The following is a 27996-nucleotide window of genomic DNA, read 5'->3' on the forward strand; positions in this document are numbered from 1 at the left end:
TATTATTAAAAACTTTATTTAAACTTAATTTTAACGAATCATTAGTTTTAATTACATCTAATTTTTACAACTTTTAAGCTGATAAAGTTGATCGAACTGATAAAACCAATGAAATGATTAAAATTACAATTTTTACAAAAATACACGTTTATTATAGGGAAATTCTATGTGCAGGGCTCAAATGCAATCTGACGCAAAATTTTTTTTTTTGTAATTGTAGCTTAAGAGTTCTTCTACAACATGCATGTATTGGTGTAATCGTAATATTGCGTAATTTTGAGTTAAACTCTTTAAAAAACAATGTAAAATAAGTATTTGCATTTTTTTGTGTGTAAAAAATTATTAAAATTAAAAAAAAAAAGAAATAAAAATTTTTTCTTAGTAAATTTGAAAGCCGATGACTTTTTAAACATTTTAAATTAAAAAAAAAAAAATTAAGGTTTTTAATTAAGCAGGAAAAAATGATTGAAGAAATAATAAAAATCCTAGAAAAAAAACAAAAAAATACAGTGTTATGATATTTAAATAGCACCCAACCATTACTATATCAATTTTTGGCCTTGAATTTTTGTACATGACCTTATAAGGATATAATAAAAAAAATTTGCTAAAAAAAAAATTTTTATTAGTTGATTTAAAAATGGTACTTTTGGCCGGCTAAATTAGCGTTTGGTCCCACTGTGCGACGGTCTAGTCTCAAGGTCATAGACGACGGCATACGCGACATAATAACACGTGCCGCGTGGAGTTACAAACTTACAACATACAACATACATGTGAAACTAATATAAGCGTGTTAAAAAGTGTTACATAGTTAATAATTCAAGTATAATGTGTAACTAAAGATAATAATAAAAAAAAAATTTTTAATTATTATTATTCTGTAAGTAATTGAGTGGGTTATGATAAAAAAATCACCCTGTATATATTAATATTAGCGGCGGCGGTAGGAATATATAATCTTCGCATAATATCGCGGCACTGTCGCTGGCGTCGACGACGCGATGTCCGGCGTGATCCTCGGGCGTCAAAAGGTTAGCAGCGTTGATAGCGACGAAGCGCGAGTGCGGATCGGTTCGTCGACGTAGCAACTTTGACAACGGGAAGAAGACTACGGTATCATTAGCGGCGGGACGTTGTCGGCCGTGCGGCACTTGCTGGACTTTGCACCGCGGCGTATAACGCACGGTGTTGGTTAGTCAAATACTCATAGTAGGGCGACGGGCTGATAACGGTGAAACGAGTCGCGGGGCATCATTTATAACGAAGCGACGCGGGCCGTGTCAGTCAAAATAAAATTTTATTTATATATATAATAACACATGCGCGTCTACGTTTGGAAAATATTATTGTCGACGATTAGTGAGCGGGGTGGGGTGAATGCGTTACGACCGTCTAGTCTCAAAGCCGTAGACACGTGCGTGTGGAAAGTTACAAACACACAGCATACATGTGAAACTAATATAAGCATGTTAATAAAGTTTTTAAAACTTTTGAAAAATTGATAGAATGATGTTTTTTTGGTTTTTAACATATCTAGAAATCAACAGACAAGCTAATTTTTTTTTAATCAAATTAATTAATCAAAAGTATAGCTATAGTACAAAACCAATTTAAAATAAATTCATTCATTTTTGACTCTACTACATAATTTTGAAGTATGGGTAATAATAATTATGGGTATTTAGTAGGAATGTACGTAGTCCACCCATTCTAAAATTAAATACTACCTCGGGCAATCGTTCCATATCACCTTGTTCTAATCTTGATGTAACATCATTATATACATTCCAAAGCCATGTTGCAGCAAACCTAAATGCAATACTAGTAGCTATGACTGGAAATAATTTAAATTGTTGCGTTTGATAATCTATAATTTGAGGTTCACGTTCTCTAAAATAGTATACATTTTTTAATTAATTTAAAGAAAAAAAGATATACATAAAATGTTTTATTAAAAATGTTTATACCCAGGTTTTAGTTCTGATTGTCTTCTAACAGCACTATATCTAGTTGCTATTGTAGCTGCTTTTGCCAAATAATTAACAACTAAATCTCTTACAATAGCTACACGCACAAATATCATGGTACCATAAGTCAATTTATCACTCAATGATTTTTGATAAGTTCCATCCTAATAATAAATTAGTAAAAGAACATTGGTTAACTAAATTTCATGCAATAATTTGAGTCGTAAAAATCGATCAATGAGGAAAAATAAGCTTATTTATTAAAAAAATATTGAAAATTTTAATCACTTTAACCCTTAAGCAGGCGCGTACCTATTTTTAACGTTCATAGTCGCGTGGGGGTTTATTAGACCCCATTTCTAAAAAAGTATAAAATATGTATAAAAAAGTTCATTTTTTTTAATTCAAAGACATTATTTGTTACCATATGATATATAGATATGCATAACAATTAAAAAATTAAAATTAAAAAATAAATAAATGACAAAATTATGTGCATTACTAAAAATTATATTACAAAAAAAAAATAAAAAAACTTAATATTTTGTTTTGTAAAAAAATTATTTTAACTGAAAAATCTTATTTTTAAGATGGTAAATAAAAGCTTTTACTAACAAAATGTATTTTTATTAATTCTTCTTGTATTTCTTTGAGCTCAAACATGGTTTATATTTACTAGTTTTATGTGTATTTACATTTACATAATCATTTTTCTGAATTTTTTTTTATTAATATTACAATACAATTTAATTATTATAATACGAGTAGGGTTAGGAGGGGTAAATGTGAATAGTGGTAATTGTAAATAAGGCACCGATAATCAATGTGACCACATTGCGACGGGATGTATTCATTACGTGTTTAGTTCGTATTTGTTCCGTAATATCGAGTAGTGGAAATTTTCAATAGATTATTTATTTTTAGAACTTAATTGCACAGATGGTGGCAGATCCACATAATCCCAATTCCACAATATTATATCGATTATAACATTGCATTTACGATAAAACAATATTTTGAAAATATACAAGTCCAAAAAAAAATTATAACGTTCATAGTCGCGAGGGGGCCAATATGACCCATTTCAACTTTGATGGATATTTTAATTCATACATTTTTTTTTCGAAGGTATTTATTTATGAAAATCTATTCAATATTACTATAAAAACCATCTTCTAAATTTATAACTATGTACACCTTTTATGCAATAAAATACATCGGTTTTTATTTATGTGGGGGTATGCTAGATCCCCCACGCGACTGTTTAAGGGTTAATCATAAATAAAAATAATTTAAAAAAAACAAAACGATGGAATAATATCATATTTATATTTTTAACATTAAAATCAATTAGAAATTTAAATCACTAGTAAGAAAATTTACTTTGAAAACTTTAGCATTTTTCATTAACATATTCATTCTTGGAATTCTGACTTGATCAAAAGCTAAATAACCATTATTTGTTGAATTCATACCAAATTTGCTACCAATTTCGCCAATTTTAATCCCTTTATTATTCAAAAATATAATGAAGCATTATTATAATCAACTTATTAATATAACAAAAATTCTCTTTAAAGTACCAGGCATTGGCATCCATGTTTCTTCATCTCTAATTTGAACAATAAATGGATGTATACCATGACATTTTCCTTGAGTATAAAGTTGAGCAACAACAACTGCATAATTACAGGTATGTCCTACTGTAAGAAAGATATACTATTAATAATTTTGATTAATTTTTAACAAATTAAAAGTTTCTTTTTAATTTAATAGACCATTTGTTCCATTTAGTTAATATATTTTTTAACAATCAACTTACATCCACCTGGCCACCATTTATATGATGTTAATGTGGGACTATTTAACACAAACTCCTCTGTGGATGGATCATATGTACAAGTAGTTTCTAAGCCACGAATGAATGTTCCATGACCAAGTTCAGTCTAAAATAGAGATAAATTCTCAGATAACTAGTTACACAGAACTTATTTTGTAATTGTATAATTGAAATATTGTGATGTATAATAAAGCATGCATGCATCTCACTCAAATTACTTAATTATTTCAAAGGTTAAAATGTATTAAGCTTAAAGCTAAAAGGATTATAAAATGACAATTTAGAAAAAAAAAAAATCACTGTGGACTTTTTTAACTATGATGCTATTTATCATCAATTCTTTAAACCAACTGCTATTTGATTACAATTTTTCAATTCAAATAGCTTAGAATTAATTTTTTGCTACTTTAATTCCATTTTCTATAGGTGCCTCATTAAGATATTTTATATAAGAAATAATTTAAAGGGCACAACAAATCATTTTTTTACTAGTTTCCAACAAAACATATAAATAAAATTTATTTACCCATAGGTATTTGTAACTAACTAAATTCAAATAGCAATACATTGTTAGTAAAACTGCTACACAGATGACAGTGATATCAAATGAACAGACATAAAATTCCTCACAAAACACTAATAATAAATATATCAATAAGTGACTTGTGCTTATCTCATAAAATACACCCAATTATTATTCAGTCTAACTTATTTCAATCATTTTTCATTACATGCAGTCTTTAAATGCATCAAGCTATTTACTATCCTCCGTAAAAAAGGGAAACTCAAAATACAATTTTAATAATACTTTTCCATTAATTTAATCATATGTTACATTTGAAATCAATTAGGATTTCTCATAAAAATTATCTATACAAATAAAAAAAGGCAATTGAGGATTTGCTGCAAAAACAAGATAACTCAATATTTTCTAATTTTAAAAAGAACGTTAACAGGGATGCACTGGTTTACTGTGCTACAGCACAGTAGGCCAAATAACATTATGCCAAAAACTGAAAAGCAGACAGCCGCCCCGTAGAATATTAACAAGATGCCGTGGCTGAGATTTTACAACATAATTATTTGTTTTTACTTTTATTTATTTGAAAAAATTAATTTTATTTTTAATAGACAACAAAAAGTCAGATAATTATATTTATAGATGGATATATATATATATATATATATATATATATATATAGTAAAATGTTTTGTAGGACCTAAGTAATTTTAAGTAATTAATATAAGAGAACTGACATAACTAAAAAAAAATTTATAGGGAGTTATATAATTGGGATTTTGGAAATGATGAAATTTTTCTTGAAATATTAATTAAATAGCACAAAAAAATCAATTCTTGATATAGTTAACATTGCTAAAAAAATTATAAAATAAATAATTGCATAAACAAAAATTTTTCTAATACAATGGGTCAAATACATCCCAGCCCGTCCCTGTGTCATAAACGAAGTTGTATACTTTCATATAACATTACAATGACACTTGTAATTTTATTTTTTAAAATGGTTAAAAAGTGATAATTTTTGTTGGTATTAAATTTAAAGATTATTTTTTTCCGCAGCATAATCCATAACACCCCAGAGTGGGTTGGGTTGGGTTTTTACTTATTTTTTTTGCAGCAAACCCTTCAATTTTTATTTATTCAAGAAGACTATTGGTGTATATTAGAAATTACTAAAATGAAAATTTAAACAAATAAATGTATAATAAATAAAATTATTTTTATATTAATTTTTTAAATAGTTCATTGACAATAATATTTGTTATCAATCTTAATTAGTCTGGATACATGTGTATCTAAAATTTTAAAAATTATGTGCATTTAATCATAATAAACCTTGAAATATACATTAAATTATGTTGTTAAAATTAATAACATGTAAAAATGATTTATTATTGACTAATAATGCTTTATTAATTTATATGCAAAATAGTTACTTAAAATAGATTTCACTTACAAAATTAGGGATACTTATTAAGGTAGTAGCTAAAATTATAGAGAGAATAAACAATTTCTTATATTTTAGTCTAACTTTACTTTGATAGATTTATATTTACTGGTATTTAATAGTAAATTCATTACAATGACATTACTTTAATTTTTGAAAGTTATTTTCAAACCATTTCAATAAATTTAGACACTATTGAAAATCCAATAGACTTTTAATAGTACTGTAAGATCTAAGATTATTTGGGGAAGCTGATACATTAAAAAAATAATTAATTTGTAACTAATTATACCATTTGTTTAATTACACTACGAGTATGACTATAAATAATTATAGTACTAAAATAAATTATCATTTTTTTAATTGGTTATTGTTTATCTCTATAATATTATTTTATGTGCTTATTATTCATATTTTTTATATCTACAGTAATGCTTATTATATAGTTACTATAATGATTAATACTTGACAAATAATAATACTAATAACAGGTTTCGAAGCCAATATTAAAATAACTTAATTAATTAATTTGAGTAATTTTTTTTAGATATTTTCTATCACCACAAACAATTATATAGTTTAATATTTCTTTAAACACAATTAAATGACCTCTAATAGAATTACATTTTATTATTAAGAACAAAAAAAATGATTCTCTAACAAAGATATTTACTTCTCAAACTAATATATTTTACTTATAAAATGACTAATATAATTTATTCTTGTATAAATAAAATAGCTTAAAATTTTTGAAAGCAAAATTATTTAAATAAATTAAATGATTTTTTTAAACTGTTAAACATTTAAAAATTTGAATGACATTATGTAAAAATCAACAATCACACATTTAAGATTCTACTTTATAGTGTATTTTATTTTATAATAGTTAATATTTTCATAGATATAATCAAGTTAATTTTTGAAACATAAATATAGCGTAATATGTAATGGAATATTGGTTTAGTTTTAGTATGTAAAATATACAATATGACATTTTCTAACAGTTTTAAATAAAAGATTGTTTTTTATTTATTGTTGGATGGTTGCTTTTTACATAACAACACATTCAATTAATAATCTTATAATATTATAATAATCTTAAATATTATAATCTATGACACTATTTATTTTTATGTTGTAAATTAATAATTATAAGTAACTTGAATTACCTGAGCATATGTTCCAAGAATTTGGTTACTAAAAGCTCGACTGATCCATTTGCCTTGTTGTTCTAAAGTACCTTGTCCCATAATAGTTGGAATAAACATGACATAATGCACAGAAAATGGTGTTCCGTCTTTAATAACAGCACTACCAAGTAAACCTCCTAAGAGTGCTCTACATCACAGATAATAAAAACTTTTTAAATTATTGAGAAATTTCTTCTGTATAAATTTATAAATACAAATTTTAAAATTTACAAGTTAAATATTTCAGGAAATATAACACAAACTTTTTTTTATGCTACAAATTAATACAAAAAAAAAACCCCAGCACAGGGGGGTCGCGGCACAGTGGTGACGTGGCATAGATGGATCAAGTATAATGATATCTGACAGTGATTAAAATCACTATAAAAAAAAAACGCTTTGATGCAAATCTTTAGATAGTGTTTAATTTTAAAAAATTGGTGGATTATTCCAAAAGCTTCATAAACTGCTAGTTCCTTATTAATATCCTGATTAAGACAAAGTATGTCGAATAAAAAAGAGATTATTAAAAAATAGTATTTCCCATAAAAAAATTATATTGATCAATACACTTTTCAATAAGTTATAGCATTATAATGTTAAAAATGTAAAAAATAAAATTGAGAATTTTCACACAATAATAGCATTTGGTAGCCATTTTCACCTTGAAGATAAAATAAAGTCCGAAATTTTTTTTTTCCATGATAAAGTATATTACATTAGCTTTAATTTAAGATATATATAAAAGTGTCAGACTTTCCGGAACACTTTCAAAATTTAAGTTGAAAAAGTCAATTTTTTGTGAAAAAGTTGTCATTTTGAATCCCCCCCTGTAGGCAGGTAAAAAGTCAGATTTATAAAAAAAATATACCAAATGATAGGTAAAGACATCATGCATCTACAAAAAAAAAGAATTATATTGATCCATACATCTTTCAAAAAGTTATAGCATTATAAAGTTAAAAATATAAAAAAGAATTTTTTTACAAAAATCGTATTTTTTTTATAAACTTTGATGTCTGTTTTCACCATGAAGATAAAATAAAGTCCGAAATTTTTTTTTACCATAATAAAGTATATTACATTAGCTTTAATTTAAGATATATATAAAAGTGTCAGACCTTCCGGAACACTTTCAAAATTTAAGTTGAAAAAGTTCTACTTTCTACATGCATTTTTTAGATTTGAACCCCCCTCGTATATAGGGAAATGGTCCGATTTAAAAAAACAGTATGTCAAATGAAAGATGTATATGAATACTACTCCTCATAAAAAAATTGTACTGATCCATACATTTTTCAAAAAGTTATAACATAATAAAGTTAAAAATGTAAAATACAAAATCGAAAATTTTCACACAAAAATAGCATTTGGTAGCCATTTTCACCGTGAAGATAAAATAAAGTCCGAAATTTTTTTTTTACATAATAGAGTAAATTACATTAGCTTTAATTTAAGGTATATATAAAAGTGTCAGACTTTCCGGAACACTTTCAAAATTTAAGTTGAAAAAGTAAATTTTTTTTGAAAAAGTTGTCATTTTGAATCCCCCCTTGTGAGCAGGTTAAGGGTTAAATTTATGAAAAAAATATACCAAATGAAAGGTAATGATATTATGCATCTATATAAAAAAGAATTATATTGATATGTTCAATTTTGAAAAAGTTATGGTACTTTTATGTAAAAAAAAATTGAAAAAATTTCGAAAATTAGCGATTTTTAAATTCGTAATTTTTTTGGAGGTTTCCCCCATTTACGGGGAACGAAGGAATTTTTTTCAATTTTTGAAGGTAATGTCTTCGACTAGATACAATTTGTGTTCTTTTGACGTATCATTGATAGAAATCGGTTCAGTGAGAGCTGAGAAAAAGTGGTAACAGACACAAAAAAAAAAAAAAAAACGCATCTTAGTAAAACCAATACCTTCTCAGCTTCGCATCGAAGCTAAAAGAAACAGAAAAAAAAAAATAGAAAAAATTTTATACAAGTGTCCAATTTCAAATGTCAAGATATTATTTTATATAAATCTTAGACTCTTTTAATATATTTAACAATCTAATATTTACAGAGAACAACTAGCATATTTTTTATATTATTCCAAACTTTCATAGATAATTTTTTATGTATATAATAAATTTTAACATACAAAATTTATTTATAAATTATAATTTAAAAAAAATTTTAATTAAAAGTTATAAATACTGTATTTAATTTATACTAACTGGTATATATCAACTGATCCCCCAGTATTATCATCTTGTTCTTGCCATTCGGTTATTTTTTTAAAGAGTATACAACTTTTTCGTACAGCATGTTCATATCGTTCTTTATGACTTAAATATTCCATAGGAATATCATCTTTTAATCGTGCATCAGACAAGAAAAAAGTTTCTATTAAAAAACATTGATTAAAATTAAATAATATATGTTGACTTAATGTTTAATGTCTTGACAATATTTGGGTGTTATAAAAAAAAACTTACAGTATATTTTAAAAATCAATATAATTTTAAAGTATTATTGAGACAATAACATGAAAAAGGTACTATGTACATAACACAAAAAAAAAAAAAAAATATATATATATATATTTTTTTGTTTTATAAAAAATGTAATACATACACACATATCTTAATAATCTGGTTGAAAAACCGTATCTTATTTTTGTAAAGAATAATAAATCTGTAGAAAACAAACATTTTCATTATAAGTCCACGCAGATTAGATAAACTGTTATTATCTTCTCATCTAAATTTAGTTTTAGTGACCTAGTACTATTCATATATCATTGTTTCAATTGAAGGACACGATGCAATAACTGGGTATCTTAATTTTTTGAAATTATTCAGGAAACACAAAAAACTAAATAACTTTTGTATTAAAATCGGAATAGGCATTTATATGTTTTGGTGTTTGCTTTCCAAGTGAGTGGATAAAAGTCACACCAAAATGTTGAAAAATGATTCTCTTTAAAAAAAAAAAAAAAATAAAGAAATAAAGATAACCAGTTATTGAACTTCACCCTTCAATATTAAACTTACAAATATCTTGATCAACAAAAAATTCCTAAGGTGAAGATTTTAACAACAATAAAAAACTTTCAGCTAACCTAATTTTCTTCTGGCTTCAGTCTTGCTAGTACCACCATCTAAGAAATTTGTAAGCTCTTCAACATTAAAAGTGCATTTCAAACGTTCATTCTTTAGATCCTCATTAATTGTTGATTTCATTTTGGGCAAAAAATTGTTGAACATTTCTTATCTAACTACTTTTGTAAATATATATTAAAAATTTTAATCAAAATGCCACAAAAAATAATACAATTTATCAAAAAAAAAAAATATATTTTTAATTTATTATTTTAAATCATATTTCTAATTAGTACAACTGAAAAACCAATACAGCAGTAATATTCAGAAACTAGAAAATTAATGAAATTCGTGATGACAGCAATTTAAGAATGAATAGTAGTATTAATAAATTATAATTTATGTCAAAAGCAGAAGGGGAAGCTTGTATTTCGCAATTGTTATCAAGATTACAATTTAAAATACTCGTAGTTGTACTTAGTACCTACTACTTTAAACTGACTACTCACAAATATAAAAGCAAGAATGGCAGAATACGTCAAAGTAAATTTAATATATGGCCATTGCTACAACGTTAACATTTACAATTTCACTTATAATATTCATAAGTATTGATAGTCTGTTATAAGAGATAATTATACCATAAGATTTCGCCACTATTGATAAGAAATATTATCAAAAATAACATGTCCGTGAATTTAGCACCCGAAATTAACTGATAAGTAACCATTGATAAGAATTTAGTAACCATATTGGTTAGTTATGAACATTAGGTTGCAGAACCCGCTATTATCAAGGGGTTTTCTATTTAATAATTTTGAATTAAAAGTAATTGATAGAAATCACTAAATTACTATATGCATTATTTTGTATTATTTATTTTATTTTGTATGGTCAGACATCAACGACAATAAACTAAATGAATTTTTGAAATATTTCATCTTTTCAATGGTATAAGATTTAGTCACCAACAAAGTGGGCAAGTGACTAAAAAAATTAATTTCCGTGAACATATACGACGATTTACGATATATGATTATACATGTGTATAAAATTTCATGGGGGCATGTTCCCATCATTTGTACCCCTTGAAATTAAGTTTTTCTAATAGCAAATTTTGTGGGCTTTTCAATGGTATAAGATTTAGTGACCAACAAAGTGGGCAAGTGACTTAAAAAATTAATTTCCGTGAACATATACGACGATTTACGATAAATCAATATTCCTGTATATAAAACTTCATGGGGGGGGTACGTTCCCATCATTTGTACCCCTTGAAATTAAGTTTTTCTAATAGCAAATGACACGACTTGCATCGCAAAAATGTGGTCGACACTGGTTTTGAGGGTAGAGACCCGTGGGCCGTTTATTAAATGAGCGACAACAGATTATGTTAACAAAAATAAAACAAACCGAAAAGATAAACACAGTAATAATAATCTTCGCATAATATCGCGGCACTTTCGCTGGCGTCGACGACGCGATGTTTGGCGTAATCCTTGGACGGCAAAATGGTTAGCAGCGTTGTAGGCGACGGTGCGCGGGTGCGGTTCGGCTGTCGACGTTGTCGCTTTCACAACGGGAGGAAGACTCTCGCACCATTTGCGGCGGGTCGTCGTCGGCCGTGCGGCATTTGTTGGACTTTGCACCGTAGCGTATAACACGCGGTGTTGGTCAGTCAAATACTCATAGTAGGGCGACGGCTGATAAAGGTGGCACGAGTCGCGGGGCATCGTGTATAACGAAGCGACGGGGACCGTGTCACAAATTTTGTGGGCATTTCAATGGTATAAGATTTAGTGACCAACAAAGTGGGCAAGTGACTTAAAATTCACAATTATTAACTAATTTATTAAGTCTTTTGTATTACTAATACATTTTTAAATGATTAAGTACTTACTGGTTTATAATATATGTACCGTGAAAAATAAATTTACTTTACTTTATGGGACGATTTATTTTTACATGGATGGATTTCATTTAAACCGGATTAAGGGCTTACACCCGTGGGCCCACGACCTTATAGAACCCATCTCGAATTTTACTAGCCTAGTTATGAATAGTGACAGAGTTTTTATGGTTTATTATTTTTTTTTTTTTTGCTTATTATTTTTTGTGGTAGCGATGTTTTCCATAGAAAAATAATATAGCATAATATTGAGTTTTTTTTTTAATTTTTGAAATTGAGATGATTTTTGCAAATTTTTCGCGCTAATAGTCCAGTGAGATCTGAGAAAAAACGCATATCATAGTAAAACGAAAATTTCTTAAATTCACATAGAAGCTAAAAACCCAAAATTGTACAAAAAAAGATTATAAAAAAGATCGTTTGTCGTTTAAAACTATAAAAGGGCTTTTCTGATACTGTATCATTAACCTTCCCAGGACTTCGGTGCATTATTGTGTATCTATATATTTTTTTAATGAACAATAAGGTTGCATTAATATTGAAGAATTTTTTTTTATTTTGTCCTATTATATGTTGTTGAAATTCATTTTAACCTGTTTTTTATAATTTTCTAATAATTAAAAAAATTAATTAAGATCTGAAAATTTCAATCACACCATATTTTTATACGCTAGAAGTTACTAGAATTGACTGCTAAGCTTTCTATTAAAATTATCTATGACGATATAACTGCAAAAAAAAACGGTAACTAACGAAATCGTGAACCTTTCTCATAAATATACTAATAATAGTAATTATAAATGTTTCTAATCACATATCAATCTAAACAATACCATTTCTTAAAACTTCATAAAATTTACAATTTAATGATGGTAATTTTTAATATTAAAATATTGAACCTAAAAAAAAGTTCTGTTATTAAATTCAACGTTTTAAAAATAAATTTTCGTAAAATCAACTTTAAGATACTCAAAAATTGGCCTAACATGATGTCATCTTTTTTTGGAGGCTACATTATATTATTGTACATTTGTAACACTGTTTAATTTCTACTCCGCCATATTTATTGAACGTTGTAATTAAAAAACATATTTTTCCATTCATTTCTACGTCTTGTAATCTTGTCGGAGCACGTAAGTATTTATCCTGCCAATTTTAATTACATTTCAATTATTTTTAACTTTGTTTGAAATCATCGATATTTTCCTTTTAATTGATTTTTAATTAATTAAACTTTCTTTTCTGAAAATTAAATTGTATTCTGTATATGTTAATATTTAAATATAAATTCTAGTCAATCCCTTTATATTGGCCATACTTGAAAATAAGTAGTCTGAACTCACGTAAAACCCAACAAATAAATTGTTCGATATCATGTGAAACTTTGATAATAATTTGAGAAAATACTTTTCATTTTAATATGTGAAAAGTACTATTGATATTAGGTATATTTCGATCCAGCTCTCGCTGGACATCTCTCGACATTATGAAATTTAATTTTTGGATAACAAGAGTTTGATATTTAAATACTAAATAATATATTAATGTGATGGTGTCACGTTTTCATAATCGTGAGAATTATTTTAATAAAATACAGACAGCACATCCGCTGCCTGAGACTGATGAATTAACAAATAATATTTATTGCCAAATCGGCAATAAGTATAATTATTATAAAAACCCAATAGACCTGACCATCGTGGTCAGTCGACTCCAGTGCCTTGTGTCATTCATCAGTCTCAGTACTCGGTTGTCGCTGTCCGGCTTACTGTTTAAAGTAAAGTCTTTGTTTATTCCTCTTCTAACCTATATACTCTTTTCCTCGACATTTCAGAGTACTTGTGTCTTGCACTTCGTCTGCACCTCATACCTAGGTGTTACTCTTATTCTCCCTTCCTATAACAACAGCCTTTCGACACCCACAGCTAACCCGGAGTGTCAGCCGAGCACGGTGACTGCTGTACGACAACACGCACGTGAATACCTAGACAGCAGGCACCACCCCCTCATATTCGTCTTCGTACACACAGTTACACATTCACACTTTCACTACACCATTCTCTTTCCTGTGTTACGACAGAGTGGCGCCCAACAAAGGTAACGTATATATTACGTTAGGGTTGTTGTTATAGTATAAGAAAAAAATAATTATTAAACCAACTCATCCAACACTTGATGGCCAAAGAAGAATATTCAAAATCACTTATCGAACTTAATCCTACACCGTCAGAAGAAAACGAACGCTCATCTTACAAAATAGGTTGGGCACACAAGCTAAATTCTAACGAAGCCATATCTGAGTTAATCAAGAGAAAACTAACCACTGCCGGCACTTTAGAACAAAAGAGAGACCGCTTGGTTAGGTACATCAAAGGTCAGTGGCTTCCGGAAGATTTCGTTGTAGATCTTAACGAATCTTTTACAGTACCACATACCAAAAACATGGCTAATAATGACATCAAGAACCGTAGAAAGCCATTCTTCAAGCCAGGCCAGTTTAGAGGAGAAGTCCACGAAAGTGTAGACCTGTTTCTTAAGCGATACAAGAGGGCCAGCATTATAAATGAATGGAACGACGAAGAAAAAGTTCAGTTTTTACCAGCTTTCTTAGAAGGTACGGCTTTACATTTCTATGAAAATCTAGAAGAAAACACTGTCGGCCAAATCAAGTGGGAAGATCTAGAGTATAAAATAAGGTTAGAATTTGAGCCAACAGCTCAAACAGACATGATAAGAATGATATTACAAAAACGCCATCAACACCCGGACGAATCTGTAAGCTCTTATTTAAATGAAGCGGAAGCTTTATGCTTACGTATAAATAAAGACATGTCACAAAAAGAAAAAGTACATCTTATTATGAAGGGATTACGCCCCGACATTTTAAGAATGGTTTCGATGTTGGAAAATGACACCTTAGACAGTCTAAAAAAGAACATAAGAAAATGGGAGACTACAGAATTTCTCATAGAAGGCGATAGAAGTAAGTCTAGTTCAGAAATTAGAACAGACATTCTTAAGGAACAAATCCAACACATGTCAAACAAAAAACAAGAAAATGAGCTAGAGCAATTAAAAAGGCAAGTCAAAGAACTTTTAGATTTTCAGAAATTACGGACTAATACAGTAAAAAAATTTAATGGTAACACGTCCGGCAAAAACAGAAAATGTGATATTTGCCACAGGACTAACCACATTACTGAGAATTGTTTCCGTAACAAAAAATTAATAGTTCAATGCCAAATTTGTGAAAAATACGGCCACGAAGCAAATGTCTGCAGATCCAGAAAAAAGGAAGCAGATGACACAAAGTGTCAATTATGCCAGAGCCAAAATCACACAGCAAAAAATTGCAACTCAAAAAACTAGCTTTTAGGTTAAACGCTCACGCTAAGGACATACGTTCACCTTTAACCTTAGCAAAATCAAAAATAGAATCTCATCAATCAAAAAATATTATAAATAAAGTTAATAGAAGCAATAAAATTGAGTACGTACAATCGACAAGTCAATATTCTAGCGCAAAAGCATTGTACATCATAGCCACATTAAACCAAGCAGAAATAACAGTCACTATAGATACCGGGGCAAATCTAAATATATTAAACGCGGAATTAGCTAAAGAATACAACATTAAAAAGGTTGAAAATATGCTAATAACCGGAGCAGATAACAAGCCCTTGGATTTAATAGGAAAAACTATTATTCAAATCGTCATTGAGAACGAGCAGTTTGATGTAGACGTCTATGTTGTAAATAACTTAATAAGTTCGCTCATATTGGGAAACAGATTTCTATTCAATAATAAGGCTCATATTAACTTTAATTCAAATTTGATGATTATAAAAAATATTATAACTACGAAAATATACAACGCCGACCAAGTCGCAATAAAAAAAAACAATACAAATAACGTGAACAGTAAGAACGTTATTTCTACACTCACAACACAAATAGCCGCACAGAATAAATTTGCTGACAACACACGTTTAGCAAAACTACGAGAGGTCTTCGAAAAATATCAAATGGGCGAAAATGTTGCGGAAGACAACAATTGCGCATTGCATGCAATTTGCAATGCAATTAGCTCATCTAAACAAAAGAAAATCACACTTTGTGATTTATTGGTGTTATTAAAAATAAAAGACGTCCCAGGCTATTGGTTTTCAGATGAAGAAATTGCCAGCATATTAAATCACTATTCAATGGACACGTACATTTATTCTGAAAAACATAAATACGGAGTAATGTACGGAACGGGTGATCGAAATTTTGCGGTACTATATCATGTAAATAATGGTACTCATTGGCGGCCCGGCAAGCCGACTACAAAAACATCAAAGTACATACCGCAGCATATAGTAGAGATAAACGAATTTCTACCATTAAAAAAAATTATTCAGTCAGTACAGCTCCACGTGGAGCATAGTAAACAGTGCATAAAAAACGATAATGCAATTATCAATGAAATCGGAGTAGCTAACGCCACGAGCCACGGCCACCCAAATACAGAAACGATGATACAGGACAAAGCAACATCATTGTCAACTGTTCACACAGCTATGCATAACGAAACAATTAAAGAGCAATTAACCGACAATGACAACACGCCTATTAAGATATCATCACATTTATCCCAAGAACAACACGCTAAAGTAGTTGACCTAGTGAAAAAATACTTACACGTATTTTCTACGGACGCATCTAGATTAGAGCCAGCAAAAGTACCGCCATGTGAAATAAAACTAAAGGAAAACGTAAAAGAACCAAAATTTAATGCTCCACATAGAGTATCCCCTGCTCAAAGAGACATTTTGAAAAAAGAATTAGATAAATTACTTGACGTAGGAATAATTAAACACGCCATGTCAAAATATGCAGCAAACGCTTTTCTCGTCAAAAAGAAAGAAAAAGATCAACATCGTCTAGTAATAGACTACAAGGACTTAAACGAAAGAGTTGAACCTGACAACTATCCACTTCCACGATCTCAAGATTTGTTCAGAGCACTAGAAAACTCACAATTCTTCTCAAGTCTAGATCTTAATAATAGTTTTTTTCAAATTCCTATTAAAGAAGAGTGTCAACATTTACTTTCATTCACCAGTGCGTGTGGCTTAATGACGTTTTGCCGATTACCAATGGGTTTTCGCAACTCATCAGCAATATTCAGCAGAATAGTCAACAATGCTTTCTCAGAACTGTTATATAAATCACTTGTGATCTATATAGATGACCTAGCATGCTTCGGAAAGAGTTTTCCAGAAGCCTTGGAAAATCTCGAAAAAGTATTTAAAATTCTTGACAAAATCGGACTCAAAATAAAAACAAGTAAATGTATTTTATTCTCTGATAAAATAGACCTATTAGGCTTTCGGATAACACGCGACGGCATAACACCGTTGGACCGCAACATAAGAGCCATAACGGACTTTCCCCGCCCCAAAACGGTTAAAGACGTTAGAAGCTTTTTAGGACTTTGTTCATTTTACCGTAGACATATAAAATCGTTCGCACAGATCGCTAATTGCCTTACAGAGTTAACAAAAACAAAAAAATACGAGAAAATTAACTGGCAACAAGAACATACTGAAGCGTTTGGACAACTGAAAACCTTATTAACATCAAAACCTATTCTAGCACACTTTAACGATGATAGACCAACGAGCTTGACCGTTGACGCAAGTATTCGAGGGCTAGGTGGAGTACTAGAACAGACAGACGAAAACAACATTTCAAGAGTCATAGGTTATGCCTCTCGGAAGCTGTTAGAATCAGAAAAAACCTACAGCTCTACTACGTTAGAACTTCTAGGTCTGACCTTTGCTATCGAATTCTTCAGAGAGTACCTTTACGCCAGACATTTTACGGTATATAGTGATAACATTAGCTTAAAATATTACCGCAGCTTAAAAAATCCGTCAGCCCGCATATCTCGCTTAATTATCAAACTTTGGGATTACGACTTCAAAATAGTATTTACTAGAGGGCGAGATAATGTAGTGGCGGATGCACTATCCAGATACTCTTTAGAACACATAATAGACTCAGCAATATTCGGATATGAGAGTGGTCACGAACCGAATGTTCAAGTTCAATGTATTGGCAACATTCAAGAGTTATCAGCCACAGAAGAGAAAGAATTTTCTATTGCAGAAAAGCAACAAAAAGACCCTTTTTGCTTATCAATTCGAAACGCTTTAGAAGGCAAAGAATCAGATAAGAAAACAAATAGACTATCACGGAAATTCACCATAATATGTAACGTATTATACTTCAAATCATATAATCAAAATATAGGCAACTATAACTTACTGGTAGTACCCAAAGAAGTTACTACTAGAATATTAAAAGCATACCACGAAAGTCCAACGTCAGGACACGCAGGTATATCACGGACTATACATAAGCTACAGCAAAAATATTATTGGCCTTCTCTTTCGAAAGACACGGCAGCCTATATCAAATCATGCCATTCATGTCAAATCAACAAGAGAGCCACAGGGAAACCTACAGGATTATTACAGCCTATCCCAGTCATAGATGGAACTCCGTTATCTAGAGTAACTATTGACTTTCTCGGGCCACTATGCAATAGTAATGGAAAGAAACACGTAATAGTAGCAGCTTGCAACACGACCAAGTATATTTTCACCAAAGCAGTTCGCTCTGCAGACAGCGAGTCTGTCATAAAATTCCTTTTCGAATTAATTTTCAAATGGGGCTGCCCTCGATCTATAACAAGTGACCGGGGAACTCACTTTAAAAATAAGGAACTGGCACAAGTTTGTGACAACTTAGGCATCAAACAGAAGTTCAGCTCAGCCTACTCGCCTCAATCTCAAGGATTTGTAGAACGAACAAATGAGACGCTATGTACAGCTTTACGACATTATATGCAAGACAACAATCAGAATAGATGGTCACACTATTTACCAGCTGTCACTTTTAGCTACAACACTACACCGCAGTCTACAACTGGATTTTCGCCATTCTATCTAATGCATGGATTTCATGCTGCACAGCCTATAGACAACAAAATAATCCCTCAGCCTCTATCACATGACCTAAAGAAAGCGCTGGAAGACTTACATAATGTTAGAATGAAACTACCAGACATAATAGCAAAAGCTCAAAAAACGCAGAAAATCAACTATGATTTATCACACAAACACTTAGAATACAAACCAGGTCAATTAGTCTTAGTCAAATTTCCTTTTATAATAAAAAACCAATGTGCAAAATTAGGCCACCAATATCGTGGTCCATTTAAAATAATTAATAAAATAAATGACGTAAATTATGAAGTAGAACTAATCCTAAATAAAAATGTCGTGAAGGATACCATACACATTAGACGACTAAAACCGTACTACAATAGAGACAATGATGATAAAAACCACAGCGTTGAGACTATTGTGCATGGGCATAACAGCGATAGCATTCACACAACTGATTCAAGCGGAAGAAATAAAAAGCCCGACGATTATATTTACAAAGTTACGTCAAATATGATTGGTCAGAAGTCATTAAACAATATTATTGAACCGAAATCAGAAGTAACATAATAAAACTTCAAGCCCTGCAAAAACTTCCTACTACCCAACAAGCTTTATTCCAAGCAAATCCCCCCTGAAAACAAAGCAAGATTAAAAACAATCTATACAGCCTGATCATTAATCAAAACATCAAGGACTACAAAAGAAAAGCAAAAAGAACAATATCGTTCCACAACCAAATCATACACCAAATGTAGGAAAGTAGGCGGATCAAAAAATATATATATAAAAAAAAAAAAAATGTAAACTAAATTAGTTAAGTTAAATTATTTTGTTCTCATAAAATATTCATTTATTTGTTCATTTTAATTGTTCATTACCACGGGGACGTGGCACCAAAAAGACATGGGTGGATGTGATGGTGTCACGTTTTCATAATCGTGAGAATTATTTTAATAAAATACAGACAGCACATCCGCTGCCTGAGACTGGTGAATTAACAAATAATATTTATTGCCAAATCGGCAATAGGTGTAATTATTATAAAAACCCAATAGACCTGACCATCGTGGTCAGTCGACTCCAGTGCCTTGTGTCATTCATCAGTCTCAGTACTCGGTTGTCGCTGTCCGGCTTACTGTTTAAAGTAAAGTCTTTGTTTATTCCTTTTCTAACCTATATACTCTTTTCCTCGACATTTCAGAGTATTTGTGTCTTGCACTTCGTCTGCACCTCATACCTAGGTGTTACTCTTATTCTCCCTTCCTATAACAACAGCCTTTCGACACCCACAGCTAACCCGGAGTGTCAGCCGAGCACGGTGACTGCTGTACGACAACACGCACGTGAATACCTAGACAGCAGGCACCACCCCCTCATATTCGTCTTCGTACACACAGTTACACATTCACACTTTCACTACACCATTCTCTTTCCTGTGTTACGACATTAACTAATTTTTCAATAGACTTCTGAAAAATCATTAATATTGACTTGCACCAGTTTTACTCTTACTCCCATATATTTATTAGAAATTGACTCTACTGTTCCACGTTTTCTTGTAATCTGTATAATATTTCTATAAAAGTCTAGTCATGGTTTTAATTATCTAATTTTTAATAATTCATAAGGAAATTTAAACTTAAGTGTAACTAGAATAAAATTTTCAAAAGGCTAAATTTATTATTCTCCACACCATGAAAAATAATTTATACAACAATTATATTGTATATAACAAAAAGTATAATTGTCTTCATTTTTGAGGTGTCCAAGGACCTTCAGCTTTCTATATATGATAAGTTTAAAAAAATGTATAATTTTTCCATTAATTTTTTTTTTAAGTAATAATATATATTAGTAGTAATAATTATGAAATAACATATTCATAAGGTAAATTTATACACAATTTTCATTTTAAAATATTCTTTACTTGTAAAAATGTTGAATTAATATCAAAACATAAGCCTGTCATAGCAAAACATGACAATTAAAAATCATGTCTCANATCAAAACATAAGCCTGTCATAGCAAAACATGACAATTAAAAATCATGTCTCATCAAAAATTTACTAACAAAGAAAATGGCTTATTTAATATGTTATATTTAAAGGAAATTAAAAATATCAAATATGATGAATTCAAACAACAAAAGTATAAGCAAATTTAAGATTTCAAAAATATTGATTAAATACTGTTTTTTTTTTACAGATAATTGCAAGTCTATAAAGCTTTAAAAAAAAATTGTATTTTTGGTTTATGGTTATAAGCTATATTACAATATATGAAATATACATTTTTCATTTTTTATCATTTTACAATATAATTTTATTTATTATTAAATTCAATAAATTTTTAGGAATTCAGGTGTAATTAGGTGACCCATAAGAATGGCCCCCAAAATAAACTTAAAAAAATTGGCAGCAGTTTTAAAAAAATATAAATGTGATCCATGTTTTTGGAAAAATATTAATATTGGTGATGAAGTTATCTATGCTGCTGCCAAAGCATGTTTGAATAATACATCATCAATTTCACGCAAAAGAATTGCTCTTGTAAGTTAAATATATGTTTTAACTAAGGAACTAGGTTTACATTATTTTTTTATAATAACTATGCAATTGTTTTATTAAGACTTATATCAATATATACAAAATATATTATTTTAAATTTATATATATGAGTATATAGAGAATAGAGGTTTAATCGTGTTTTTCTTAGTATGATTAACTAATGTAATTTATTCGAGAGCTCCATTTATAATTTTTTTTATCTAATAACTATTTATAATTTGTTAGAAAAATAATTTATATGAAGTAAATTAATTTTGTTTTCAGATTTTAGTGGAAGGAAGATGCAATATTTTAAATGTTTATAATGGAATCCAGGAGCAAAAAACAAATTTCATGGATCAAGTAAGGTGTATTTTATTGAATCAAATTGTAAATGTTACAGATGTGAATTCAGACATTATTCTAAAAGTTTGTAAGAAATTAGGTTTTAATTTTAATAAAAAGTCCAAGATTCAGAAAACTTTGATCATAGAAAAAGTAAGGTTAAGTATATCTAGAATTATTAATGAATTTAAAACTACTGGATTGAAAAATAATATTGCAAATTATGCAACTGAAATAAAAGAATTAAATAAAAATGAATTGGTGGAAAAATGTGTGATTGAAAATTCTAATATTCAAGAGGTAATTATTCATAAATAATAAAATGATATTAATACTAATTTTTCTATATTTCAATGGTAACTTGATGTGACTTGTAAAAATTCCAATTAAAAAAATCATAACATTAAAAAAAAATCTTTTGTAGTATTTATTTGATTTAAATATCCAAATAAATAAATTATGATATTATTTGTAATATAACTTCCATTGCCAACTTATTGATATGAAAATTTTCATAAAAATATTAGTTTTATGCACAATTTTGTAGAGTGTGCTTGTTTCAAATAAGAATTATTAATATCTTTGCTTTACGAGGTCAAATTAAATTATGACTAATTTTTAAATTTTAATAAATAATTAAAATTAATTGAGGGGTAGGCCTATCAAAAAAATATTTTTTTTTAATCAGCTATCTTTGCAAACCCATTAATTCGAAATTAGTTATAATAATTTTGTTATATTTTAGCATGACAATTTGCTTAATAATGATGATAATCTGGATGTGATGTCTGTGACAAATATGGTTCATGATGAATTTATTGATACTAATATGGAAGAAATAAACTGTAGTATTGAAAGTAACTTAAGTATTAAACTTTTGCAAAATAATGCCGTGATTGATGATTCATCTAAAAATGTTATGAATAATGAAGAGTATTATGTATTAAATACACCAGACTATGAATATGTTGATGAAAATTGTATTCGAGTTGTTGAGGAACCTGAAATTACCGTAATACCTTCATCTGAGAAAATACCAACCGAATCGCATACAACAATGAGTAATTCATTTATTACACCTCCTAAAAAAATATTTAATATGGACAGCTGTCCAACAAGCCAATTGTGGAATAACGAGAAATTCATTGCAGCATCAAATATCAATACTAAAGACTTTTTTGTCACACCTTCAAGAAAGAATATATTGAGCAAGGACAAATGTCAAAAAAGGTTATTTTGCGATGATGAGGTTATCAGCCGTCCGGAAATGATAAGTTTGCTGAGAAATAAAGGTGAACTAAGAGGACTAGATATAAGTCCAGTCAAAAGTCCTTTGAAAAGATTAAGGGAAAGAAATTTGAACATATGTCAAGAATTTGGTCTCCCCAAAGGTACAATAAATGTATCGCCCAAGTCTTTAAGAAGTAAATATGAGGCGTGCAATTTTAAAGAAGGAGTTTTTTTCATACCACCAGAAGAATGGAAACAAATTTATATAAATGGTAAACTAGATATCAAAACCTATCCAATGGTATTTAGGAAGTACTTGGAATCTATTAACAATACTTGTATATTGTACATTAAGAAAAAGTTCAATGCCAATAAGAAAGGTGAAATAAAGATTAATGTATATTGTAAGATGCCAGATTGTAAAGTAATGAGGCTTTTTGTGACGCCTAGTAATGGTGGTGTAGAAGTTGTTGTATGGAGTTCTAGTCGAAATTTCAGTCACTCTCCAAAGGATCGCATGACTTGTCAGATAAGAGGACACGAAAGAAAAATTATAGGTGATAAATTAAAAAATACAACTGCATTTAAATATCAAGATGAATGTATTTTGTCTGCATCGCCCACTAAAGTTTTACGAAGTGGAAACATGCAGTCTGTCAAAACATTAACGACACTACGTAAATTGAGTAGTGAACAACAATTAAAGGCAGATTATGATAAACATGATTCATTTGATGTAGTCCTTATGGCGCAGGAAGAAAAAAATAAATGGTTAAATATGATTGTTAATCCTTATCCATTTAATGTGAAATGGACCTCTGATTATCATTTGTTGATTTTACAAAAATTGAGTAAAAGTGGAAAATTTAAAACGCTTCATATAGATGCTACAGGATCTTTGGTTAGGCCACCTAATGAAAAAAAAGAAACCATTTATTATTATGCTGCAATTTTTCAGATAGACAAAATTGAAAATATTTGTCCAGTAACAGAAATGATAAGTAGTACGCATGATAGGCTAACTATTGAAAGCTGGCTGACTTCATTCAAAGAAAAGTTTATAAATGAATTTGGTCTTTCATGGTCCCCTTTCAAGAATGTTGTTACAGACTTCAGTTGGGCTTTCATGCATGGAATATCCAAAGTGTGGAATAACAAAAATAGNTGGAATATCCAAAGCGTGGAATAACAAAAATAATATTTTTGAATACCTTGATTTGTGTCATCAAGTTTTAACAAAAAAAAATGTAAAATTTCCAGACAATGATGTTGTAGTAAGTACATGCAGCAACCATTACATAAAAAATGTTGTAAAGCATGCAAAAACAATTTTTAATGATGAAAGCAAGGCATATTATGTATCAAAATGTGTTGGCCTCGTATTTGATATGGATAATTATGAAGAGATAAAAAATTGGTTCAGACTATTAAGCAGAATACTTCTTTCCAAATATGTAACACCTTTATGTAATAGTGCTAGGGCAGAAATTAATTTTCTTTTTAAAGGCAAACCCTCTAAATGAAAAACCATTTTATGCTGAGTGTAAGAAATCTGCTTTCTATTATGATTTCAAAGAAATATTAGATGCTGTTTACATAGAAATATCCAATACGGTTGATGACCAGGGAAAAAATGACATGTATTCTGAGACATATTTGTTACATTTTCTCATTGAGAATATACCCTACATTCCACTATGGAGTAGAGTGATAACAGCAAAAATTGGCTTGGAAAAACGTCAGAGCAACGCAACTGCAGAAAGTTGGTTTAATATCATTAAAAATCATGTTCTAGGTAACCAAAGAAAAATGAAATGTGGAAGGTTTATAGAAAAAACCAGTGCACGGGTAACTGCTATTTGGAGCCGTTGTGGATTGATAATTCCTAAAAATGTGCTTGCAATCAGACCTAAAAATAATGCTAATAATGATGATGAGTTGCACCTGAATGATAAAGAATTCTGGCTTAAAAAAGGTAAAAAACCTTCTAATCTTGTTAACTTGGGAACTATTTTAAGACCACAAAAAAGTATGAATACATTCAAAAATACTAAAAGTATAAGTGAAAATGATAAAACAAATGAAGTGTTGAATCGAAAGTTTGTTTCTGAGGTAAGTGTGCAAAAAGATATTGAACCTTCAGAGGACATTGGTAATGCTCATTACAGTAGTATAGAAATTTTAAATGTTGATTGTATAAACGAAACACTTGATTTAGTTGAAAAATATAAAAACGATGACACTAATAAAGATTCTTCTGTTATATCCTATGGTCATACTGTAGTATGGGAGCCATCTGGAGATGAATCACCAGTTGGGAAGTATAAGATGTACCGTACAAGTAATTTAATTAAAGATGGATTATATTATATGCATGGTTATCCAGGGTGTAAAAATTACATAGTTGCCAGAATGTCTTTTGGAAATGAGACGGTTGAAATATCTTCTGAAGACTTCAAACATTTAGATACTAAGGGCGAAAATAATGAACTTTGGTTAGAAAATAAAGAAATTTGGTGTTTGTTACAGATTTGTCTAAAAAGAAGTGAACGAACTTGGGTCAAACAAAAACAACAGATGCTGGGATGTATGAGTCCAGATATATCGTACTATATGATCAATTTGGGAAAAAGAATTGAACCTCCAAATGAAAATGGTAAAATTGAAGGTATGGGTGGGTTGGATTGAATTTTCTAGAGTACTTATTCCTTTATTAGAAAATAATAGCCATTGGACACTGATGTTAGTAGATTTTACTAAAAAAAAGTAAGTTATTTAAATTCTTCTAGATTAGGTCATGAAGACTTATCACTAAAATTAATATGAAAGTTAAAGTTTTAAATAGTTTGAAAAAAACGCTAATGAGTTGGAATAGAGTACAAGTAATTGGTAATATTACAGAGTGGGAGATAAATGATGTGACTATACCCTATCAAAATGATAGTTTTAATTGTGGCGTTTTTATGTTATATTTTGCAGATCAATTGATGACAAATAAAATAATTATGAACAAATTCAATCCAAATGATTACAGAAAGAAATTACAAAATTTGATTTTGAGTAATTCGGAGTGTATGAAAAACAATTGTCTAATCTGTGGTGTTGATGAAGGTAGTTTTAACGAGAAAAGCAAAAAGATTGACAAAAGAAGTGGAGAAATGGTACAATGTGAGTCTTGTACTCGATGGTTACATATCAATTGTTTACCGAAAAAAGATCCATTGCCTGACAATGATATCAAGTGGATCTGTGGACTTTGTTCTGCAAATGGTATTTAATTATATTGTCACAGAATTTCTGATTGGGAAAGAAATCTGTGTGTGTTAGTTGTTAACTTATTAGTGCTACAATTTAATCTTATAATTATTTTTCGTTTTCATCTTCACTAAATTCCATCGACTCATTAAACATCTGATCTTTTATGATAGTATATACTATTCCAAGACTAGTGTTAGAAATGACTGTGTGGTGCTATTTAATGGTTGCTGTACATTTCTATTTTTTAAGTTTTGACTCTTTTAATGAAAATTGACATAAAAAAAAGCAGCTTAAAATTTAAAATGCTCATTCGGCGAATTTTATGATATACACCCCCTTTTCATATAAACATTAGTTAGACGGGCCACTGGAAAGCACTAATTTGTTAATAATGAACATGATGTAGACTGCCCAATGGTGAGTACATTACATAGTGGAGTTTCTGATCAGAAAAGAAATCCACGCTAAAGCCTTTAGGGAAAGGCTTAAGCTCTTTAGGGAAAGGCGTTCACGTCTTTAGGGAAAGACGTCCTTATTAGATACTCGTTATCTGATGGGGTAACTCTGCCAAAGCTGGTCCCAAGCCCAGTCGAAAAAAGAGGAGGGAACCATCAGATATATTTTCATATTGTATTTAAATAAATAGTTTTTACTTAAATTAATAATATTACATTTATAAGTTCAATAAATGACTAATATTTTAATATAGAATTATGAATTTTATCTAAATATTAAATAAATTATTAAGTTTAAAATTGACTTATACAATAAACAAACTAATTTTTTTGTATTGATATAGTAAACATGTTTGTAAAATTTTCTATTAGAAAAACTTAATTTCGCAGAGTACAAGTGATGGGTTTATTGCCCCCTATAATGATTTCTACATCATATATTAATACATGCCAATGTGTATTTGTACATATCGGTTTATAGGATTTCAATATTTCTGAAATATTGATAGTTTCTTTGGGAGAGGGTTATTGCATTGTTTGTATCCTTTATAAATACTTTTTCTAATAGGAAATTTTGATCAATGTCTTGACACGACTTAAGGAATTGATCCTAAGTGTATTTGAATGTATAAATACTTGTGAGTATTGATATTTCTTATATAAATGTTATATTTTGTTTAGAGTGGAAGTTGTGTTATATGGGATCCTTTCAATTGTATACATTTTTATATAGTTTTATAATGTATTAAATTGTTGTATATGTTATAAATATTTTTTGCACTTATATATTTATGTTTACTTTAGAATATATATTTATATTATATTTTTTATATATGACTGTGTTATTTTTACAAGGATTTTCGTTATACATTTTCAATTTTCGAAGTTAAGAAAAAATTAATTTAGGAGATTATTACCATAATAATTTCATTTAATAATTAGAATAATAAAAAAACAATTATTATCAAAAAGTATTATTATATATTATACATTCGTATAATACATGCCCACCTCAATAATAACTAAAACTAAAATTATACATTTTTGCTGTCCTTTTTTTTCATTGTATAATAATTATAATATATATACATTTTATAATTATAATGATGAAATTAATATTATTGGTACTTCTTTCCCTTGAACTCTAACAGTCAGGCAACCCAATAAACACTGTTATGGTTACCGTCTTATCA

General features: G+C 29.1%; 3 protein-coding genes across 6 annotated transcripts in view; 2 read left to right on the forward strand and 1 right to left on the reverse strand.

Annotated features, from left to right (window-relative positions):
* Positions 1-10716, reverse strand: part of LOC126910455 (probable peroxisomal acyl-coenzyme A oxidase 1) — a 17013-nt gene extending 6297 nt beyond the window's left edge. The window contains exons 1-9 of one of the 3 annotated variants that reach the window (XM_050693040.1): positions 10569-10716; positions 10080-10238; positions 9193-9361; positions 6950-7118; positions 3793-3916; positions 3554-3673; positions 3354-3478; positions 1971-2134; positions 1731-1893 (exon numbers count right to left, since the gene is read on the reverse strand). In XM_050693040.1, the coding sequence (XP_050548997.1) occupies positions 1731-1893; positions 1971-2134; positions 3354-3478; positions 3554-3673; positions 3793-3916; positions 6950-7118; positions 9193-9361; positions 10080-10224 (1179 nt within the window). In that variant the 5' untranslated portion in view covers positions 10225-10238; positions 10569-10716. Of the gene's footprint in view, positions 1-1730; positions 1894-1970; positions 2135-3353; positions 3479-3553; positions 3674-3792; positions 3917-6949; positions 7119-9192; positions 9362-9592; positions 9653-10079; positions 10239-10568 lie in introns of those variants that run through there. The other 2 variants (XM_050693041.1, XM_050693042.1) reach the window with 2 other exon arrangements.
* Positions 10717-13054: 2338 nt separating this feature from the next.
* Positions 13055-24279, forward strand: LOC126905773 (uncharacterized). Its single transcript, XM_050685851.1, has 4 exons — positions 13055-13101; positions 21175-21518; positions 21801-22160; positions 22606-24279. Exons 2-4 carry the CDS (start codon positions 21354-21356, stop codon positions 24277-24279), a joined length of 2199 nt encoding a protein of 732 aa, XP_050541808.1. The 5' UTR covers positions 13055-13101; positions 21175-21353.
* On the forward strand, positions 24262-27576 carry LOC126910472 (uncharacterized). 2 transcript variants are annotated; one of them, XM_050693076.1, is made up of 2 exons: positions 24262-25758; positions 26070-27576. In XM_050693076.1, exons 1-2 carry the CDS (start codon positions 24729-24731, stop codon positions 26366-26368), a joined length of 1329 nt encoding a protein of 442 aa, XP_050549033.1. In that variant the 5' UTR covers positions 24262-24728; the 3' UTR covers positions 26369-27576. The 2 variants fall into 2 exon arrangements, 1 of the variants encoding a protein (XP_050549033.1); XR_007705251.1 differs by lacking the exon at positions 24262-25758 and adding an exon at positions 25766-25856 and having other exon boundaries at positions 26070-26184.
* The last annotated feature ends 420 nt before the right edge of the window (positions 27577-27996 follow it).

This window comes from Daktulosphaira vitifoliae, unplaced genomic scaffold (assembly GCF_025091365.1).
Source record: "Daktulosphaira vitifoliae isolate Bord-2020 unplaced genomic scaffold, ASM2509136v1 Scaffold_1, whole genome shotgun sequence".
In the NCBI taxonomy this organism is placed as follows: Eukaryota; Metazoa; Arthropoda; class Insecta; order Hemiptera; family Phylloxeridae; genus Daktulosphaira; species Daktulosphaira vitifoliae.